Source organism: Sinocyclocheilus anshuiensis, unplaced genomic scaffold (assembly GCF_001515605.1).
Source record: "Sinocyclocheilus anshuiensis isolate Anshui unplaced genomic scaffold, SAMN03320099.WGS_v1.1 scaffold371, whole genome shotgun sequence".
In the NCBI taxonomy this organism is placed as follows: domain Eukaryota; kingdom Metazoa; phylum Chordata; class Actinopteri; order Cypriniformes; family Cyprinidae; genus Sinocyclocheilus; species Sinocyclocheilus anshuiensis.
In genome coordinates, this window is record NW_015549597.1 from 956,954 (window position 1) to 964,551 (window position 7,598).

At 35.6% G+C, this 7,598-nt stretch overlaps 1 protein-coding gene across 1 annotated transcript; it reads right to left on the reverse strand.

Annotated features, from left to right (window-relative positions):
* Window positions 1-2,141: 2,141 nt before the first annotated feature.
* LOC107658414 (apoptosis regulator R1-like) lies at window positions 2,142-3,726 on the reverse strand. The gene is made up of 4 exons (XM_016446951.1): window positions 3,722-3,726; window positions 3,108-3,240; window positions 2,856-2,948; window positions 2,142-2,757 (listed from the first exon to the last, which is right to left on the reverse strand). The coding sequence occupies exons 1-4, from the start codon at window positions 3,724-3,726 to the stop codon at window positions 2,596-2,598; spliced, it is 393 nt and encodes a 130-aa protein (XP_016302437.1). The 3' UTR covers window positions 2,142-2,595.
* Between the last annotated feature and the right edge of the window lie 3,872 nt (window positions 3,727-7,598).

Here is a 7,598-nt window from a genome sequence, read left to right on the forward strand (position 1 = left end):
GATGTGTGCAGCTGTAGTAGCCATGTCGCTTTCTTTAGTGGTGCACTGAATTCCCTCTCTCTTCTCGATTAATACATCAGGCCTGTTTTATGTTATTTGCAACGTCTTTTCTGCATGCTTCACGGTGCAGGAAGACACTCATGCACTTTAGAGTTAACATATACGTTTATATGTAAGCATATACTCGTCTCAGAGGGTTTGTAGGACATTAAATTGTTTTATATGTGCTACTCAGTTCCAGATTGCATTTGCTGACTGGTTAAGATGATGTGTACCTCTCTGGTCGTTCATAAATCCGATTGGATGTTGTTTTGGAGCAATAATGATAGAGGGCCACCTTTTCCTCATTGTTGTCATTAGGAATTGGGGGACATGTTCATCTCATCCCTAATAAAAAATCCAGTGTGCCTGAAACTGTTCCCTGAATGTGTAAGCAAACCGGCCACATCAATTGAAAATGCTCTCTCTGCAAATGCTTCCCATGAGAGTTTGTCTTGGCGTGAATGAGACCGCAACCCCTCCAGATGGCTGATAGCTCAACATACCTTTACTTGAAACCCAAATACAAAACATATCAGAGAGGAGCAGAACAAAGCCAGAATCAGTCTTCACGCTTTCTCAACTTCCTGTTTGCATCCCCTCCCCCTCTCATCTGTCCCCTCTCCTTCTCTATTTTTGAGGAAGAAGCTTTTTTGCATCCCTTGTTCTTGTGTTTTTCTATCATATTGTTTGAAGTTGACTTATATTGCATGCATGGAATACAATGAGGACATAACTTGTGAATAATTTGTGAGTGGCCAGAATGAGGTAACCATCTCTTTCACCTGGGCTCTTTACTCTGCGACTTCTCTTTCTGAGACAATTAGAGAGGAAGAAAGAGAGTATATTGTTTCTGGTTTCCCTCACATTCCTTTTTCTTCAAAATGTAGCCATGCCAAATATAAGTTATGGCTATACGCTAGCCATTCCGAAAGACTCCGAAAGTGTTTCATTTACATATTTATATATTGTTTTTAAGATGATATTTATCTGTATATACAGTATCTGTAGTGAATATTCATCAGAGCTTCCACAGACTCAGAGCTGAACAGATGCAGCAAATGTCGACAAAACAGCCTGCAGGAACTCAGTTTTCACTGCATGTGTCTGTGCATTTATTCTAGTATAGTTTGACCCAATATGCACTACCTGTCCTTTTCTACTTTAGTTACTTAATGTAGCTTGTTTAAAGGGGGAATTCATTGCACTATCACAGCTAATGGAGCTGCTGTGTCTACTGCTGAGCGCAAGCCTAACCATACACCCCCCTAAGTTAAGAAATAGGGACAGAGAGAGTTAGAAAGAGAGGCCAGTGAGAAAGAGAAGGTTCCTAAAAGAAATGGATGAGTTCTATGCTACTAAGATTGATGCTGGATACAATTTTATTGTCATACAAAAAAATGGAAAAAAAATATCAAGAACTGTATAAAATATATTTCAATGGAATGTTTATTATTTAACTTTTATATTTTTTAAATGTATAAAGAAAAAAATTAATAAACTGTAATAATTTAACAGAGTTTGTGAACACTGAGACTTAAAAATGTTATATTACTAAAAGTACGGAAGTTTGAACGTGAATGCTAACCTACCTGATCAAATCTTCTCCATTACAGATAGGAAAAAAATAAAAACAATTAGAAAAATGAAATCCAATTTAAAAAGAAAACGTTATCAAAAAGTCAATAAAAATGTTAAAAGCTCATGCCAAAATTTTCAACATGTGTCCTGTGTGATTGTTCAAATGTTTGTTGTGATTTCTCCATGTTACTCTGGGATCCAAGAGCACATTTACAGTACAATTAGAGTGCTTGCCCTTTTTTAACACTTCTGGCTTTGTGTATTCAGTTAATTTTTTTTCAATGCATGCATTTTAGAATAAATGTAATTACTTTACATGCTACTTAAATATCTATTTGTTAATGATTTTCCTGTACTCATACCTTGCCTTTATTTGGGGGAAGGGCTTTATTTAACTTTATGCAGGCCCTTTGTGTTGGGCTTTCATGATCTACATTATTGAGAAAGTTAAGAATGTAATTTTAAATATAACAATAGAATTTTCGTACATAATATTTCTACAACAAATCCATTTTGCTTAGGCCCGGATGAGATCAGATTTCGTTTTATTAAAAGTTGGTCTGACAACAGAATGCATGGAGTTAAAACAATGGCACTAGTGAAAATGAGGTAGAGGTTAATAACAATGTCACTAAAATGACAGTGAACAGTCCTCCTGGCACAGTATCTAGGAGGTTTAAAATCTTGCTGGTTATTGCTATACTGTACGTCCCATTCTGGATGTGCTTAAATGAAAGTGCCCTCATTCTTTGTCTTTCTCACATGGACTGAGAGGTGACAAAATCACAGTCTGTAACCCTTGTCTGATCATATACTATATATTATATTATTTTACACCCTTTCTCACTGTGCATAATATTCCTATTATTCTCTTCTATATTTGATCACCAAACTATTTTTATTTTTTAGTCTGTTGCATGTGTGAATCCCAGCATTCCTCCTTTTCTCACTTCATCAGTCCTCCACTGAACCTCATCAGTCACCTCTGGTTATTCTCCAGATGATAAAGCCACTCAGCACTGCACTGATGAGGAGGACACCAGAGGAGAGGGAGATCTGGTCAGTAAGCCTGATTTCTGATAAGGAACCAAACTCTCGCTCAAACGAGTAATGAGCCAAGGAAGAGCTACTGTTGATCTGCAAGTATTTAAAAGAGTTAATCAGTGACTATTACTGATGTCTTTTCATTGCTTTGCTGTGTTAATACAAGTGCTGTCATATTTATCAAATCTTACCCATCCTCCCATACTGCAGATCCAGTTCTGTAGGTTATTCTGGAAGTAATCCAATGTCCAAGATACAATACCTGGGACTGAATTAGCAAGAATCTATCCAAGCAAAACAAGCACACGTGCATCAAAGTGCAACCATAATTAATTTTGGGCACTGAAACACAAAAATGTATGAATGTATTCAGTACCTTAATAATTTTGTACTGTTTTTTTATTATTATTATTGCTCAAATAAAGAAAAAAAAGTATGCATACCTTTGCAACTGTTTTCCCAACAACACAGATCAGAGTAACAATTTTCGCCCAGGTGATGTCATCAACAAACACTTTTTCTGCAAGCCTCTGGAAACTCTGTCTATCCACCACATGTGCAAACCCATCAATCAAGCTGAAATTAAACATGATAAAATAAAACATTTCAATTTTATTTACCGTAATTGCGACGTTCAATTTTGACTTTATATTATGAAATTGCCACTTAAGTTCTCATAATTGCGGCACATATCTCACAACTTTATTTCTTAAACTACCTCACAGTCTATATTTGCTTAGGGGGTTGTGTATATTGATTTGAGATTTGGTCATATTTAAGTTTTTAAAGTGGTGGTTCACCAAAATGAATTGTTAGAAGCTTTTCACGATACTTTGGTATGCCCATTATAATGAATAAAAATAATTACTGAATTTTAATCATTTTTAGCTTAAAATAAGGTATTATATCTATCTTAAATCACACTCATGTCCCCGAGGCACTTCAGTGAGTTTGTACTTAGAAAATTATTAACAAAATGTCCACAGTTTCTATGATTTTTGGCAATAATGTAAGCATTTATTTGTGTTCCATATATGGAACACAAATAAATGCTTACATCATTGCCAAAAATCATTCGCTGACGCCTATGATGAGTTCAGCCATCTGTTCCAGGAGCTGCTCCCGCTCAGCACTCATTGGCTGCGGTTCAGGAAGAGACGGTGCACATGTTCCCGCTCTCTGTACCTGGTCCTTCACTGATCTGAGGAAATGATTATGAAAGCGTTTAATTTCTAATAAAACAAAAATAATGGCTTAATCTAAAACTTTATTCATCTGCTTAAATGCTACTTAAAATGAATGCACATGAAATGGCACAACGAATAACACAGAAAATATGACAATTCGGGTAGGTTGTAAAGTCACATTAGTGGTTATTTTGGCAGCCTGGGAAGGGCTTTATTTAACTTTATGCAGGCCCTTTGTGTTGGGCTTTCATGATCTACATTATTGAGAAAGTTAAGAATGTAATTTTAAATATAACAATAGAATTTTCGTACATAATATTTCTACAACAAATCCATTTTGCTTAGGCCCGGATGAGATCAGATTTCGTTTTATTAAAAGTTGGTCTGACAACAGAATGCATGGAGTTAAAACAATGGCACTAGTGAAAATGAGGTAGAGGTTAATAACAATGTCACTAAAATGACAGTGAACAGTCCTCCTGGCACAGTATCTAGGAGGTTTAAAATCTTGCTGGTTATTGCTATACTGTACGTCCCATTCTGGATGTGCTTAAATTAAAGTGCCCTCATTCTTTGTCTTTCTCACATGGACTGAGAGGTGACAAAATCACAGTCTGTAACCCTTGTCTGATCATATACTATATATTATATTATTTTACACCCTTTCTCACTGTGCATAATATTCCTATTATTCTCTTCTATATTTGATCACCAAACTATTTTTATTTTTTAGTCTGTTGCATGTGTGAATCCCAGCATTCCTCCTTTTCTCACTTCATCAGTCCTCCACTGAACCTCATCAGTCACCTCTGGTTATTCTCCAGATGATAAAGCCACTCAGCACTGCACTGATGAGGAGGACACCAGAGGAGAGGGAGATCTGGTCAGTAAGCCTGATTTCTGATAAGGAACCAAACTCTCGCTCAAACGAGTAATGAGCCAAGGAAGAGCTACTGTTGATCTGCAAGTATTTAAAAGAGTTAATCAGTGACTATTACTGATGTCTTTTCATTGCTTTGCTGTGTTAATACAAGTGCTGTCATATTTATCAAATCTTACCCATCCTCCCATACTGCAGATCCAGTTCTGTAGGTTATTCTGGAAGTAATCCAATGTCCAAGATACAATACCTGGGACTGAATTAGCAAGAATCTATCCAAGCAAAACAAGCACACGTGCATCAAAGTGCAACCATAATTAATTTTGGGCACTGAAACACAAAAATGTATGAATGTATTCAGTACCTTAATAATTTTGTACTGTTTTTTTATTATTATTATTGCTCAAATAAAGAAAAAAAAGTATGCATACCTTTGCAACTGTTTTCCCAACAACACAGATCAGAGTAACAATTTTCGCCCAGGTGATGTCATCAACAAACACTTTTTCTGCAAGCCTCTGGAAACTCTGTCTATCCACCACATGTGCAAACCCATCAATCAAGCTGAAATTAAACATGATAAAATAAAACATTTCAATTTTATTTACCGTAATTGCGACGTTCAATTTTGACTTTATATTATGAAATTGCCACTTAAGTTCTCATAATTGCGGCACATATCTCACAACTTTATTTCTTAAACTACCTCACAGTCTATATTTGCTTAGGGGGTTGTGTATATTGATTTGAGATTTGGTCATATTTAAGTTTTTAAAGTGGTGGTTCACCAAAATGAATTGTTAGAAGCTTTTCACGATACTTTGGTATGCCCATTATAATGAATAAAAATAATTACTGAATTTTAATCATTTTTAGCTTAAAATAAGGTATTATATCTATCTTAAATCACACTCATGTCCCCGAGGCACTTCAGTGAGTTTGTACTTAGAAAATTATTAACAAAATGTCCACAGTTTCTATGATTTTTGGCAATGATGTAAGCATTTATTTGTGTTCCATATATGGAACACAAATAAATGTATAGGCCTACTGTCCATATATGATTTCTGCGATGCGGACAACACGGAAGGAGCCGCGGAGTCCAGGCATAACACCACAATTCACTGTAAAATGCGGAATGTCTTGGAACTTGGCCAGTTTTAATTAAACTATCAGGAAGTAGCGCTGCACAGATCGTGATATGGACCAACATTCGTTGTTCTGCTTTCTTTGTTCACAATCAGAATAGGTGCATTTATTTTTGCATTTACATATCATTGATTTCAAGTTTGTTGAATAAAACTTTTCTTTCATTGCATTGCTTTTGTGTCATTATTTTGGTGGTCGAAAGAACATTTGTGGATGTCAAATGAACGTTACGTTTTTGACGTCAGTTTGATTTGCATTTTTTACGTCAATTTGATGTGTTTTCAACATCAAGGTGCCCGCTGGGTATTTGCTTAGGGGCGGAAAGGCATTTCCAGAATTGTTACATACACTCGCATACCAAAAATACCTTTCGATACTAACGTATTGAATTTTCTATTTCGATCAAGAAAGTCGCTGACGCCTATGATGAGTTCAGCCATCTGGTCCAGGAGCTGCTCCCGCTCAGCACTCATTGGCTGCGGTTCAGGAAGAGACGGTGCACATGTTCCCGCCCTCTGTACCTGGTCCTTCACTGATCTGAGGAAATGATTATGAAAGCGTTTAATTTCTAATAAAACAAAAATAATGGCTTAATCTAAAACTTTATTCATCTGCTTAAATGCTACTTAAAATGAATGCACATGAAATGGCACAACGAATAACACAGAAAATATGACAATTCGGGTAGGTTGTAAAGTCACATTAGTGGTTATTTTGGTAGCCTATAAAACATTATTTGTTTTTAAACATTATAAAAAGTTTTTACTTAACGTGTTTTAAGCACGATGTAGACAAATATGTGAAACTCACCCAAGTACAAGATTCTTTGAAAACTCGTAATCTAAAAGTAAATAAACAAATAAATAGCTAAATAAATATATGTCACTATACTGGATTTTATGATAGCTTACGTTGAGAAATAATGGCAAAGTCTGGTTTCTTAATTAAAGTCTAAATACCTGATTCTCTTTTTTCTGTCTCCATCCTTGGTCCTACGATATTGGTTTTGACGGCCACTTAAACCACAATGAAACTGCATCTGTGCGTGCTATGCCTTTACCCCAATGTCACGTAAACTTCTAACCGGTTTAGCAAGTCTTGCTGTCTAAATCAATAGGTACTGCAATAACATTCTAGTCATTTCCGCATATTTACTGCTAGAGTCGCAGTAGAAAAAAAAATAAAATAAAAGCGAAACAAACAAGAGCTATTTTTTTCACGACCGGCTGTCTTCATCACAGACATCATGGATGGGACAAAATAAAACAACATAATTCTACAAATAGAAACATGATATTAACACATTTTTACTGATTTTGTAGAAGTAGTGCATCATATTTATGTTTCCATCAAAAGTTTGTACAATAAGCTATAGTAGCTATGTGTCACGATGTGTCTTGCAGGGAGCACGCAGGAGGCACAGATAAACTTAAACAGTTTTTAATGAACGAAAAATGCAGGAGTCTCACCCGGGCATGCTATTACATTAAAGATGATGTAGGCCTACCACAGAGCAAAAACAATGAACAGTGAAAGTAACAAAAAATACATTTTAATGGGCATAATTAAGTGTGAAAATAACAGGAGGATATACAGTCAAACCAAAAATGATTCAGAGACCAGATATAATTTTTGATATTTTTTTTTGTGGGTGCAGGACACTATAGTTCATTTATGTAAGTGAGGACAGCAAAATAAAGTAAACTGTGACAAATCAT

Excerpts from the sequence above, each read along its gene's own strand:
- LOC107658414 (XM_016446951.1), bottom strand. Across the intron at positions 2,949-3,107 it reads TTGGGAAAACAGTTGCAAAG|ATTCTTGCTAATTCAGTCCC; the intron begins GTATGCATACTT and ends TTGCTTGGATAG. Across the intron at positions 2,758-2,855 it reads TCTGCAGTATGGGAGGATGG|ATCAACAGTAGCTCTTCCTT; the intron begins GTAAGATTTGAT and ends AAATACTTGCAG.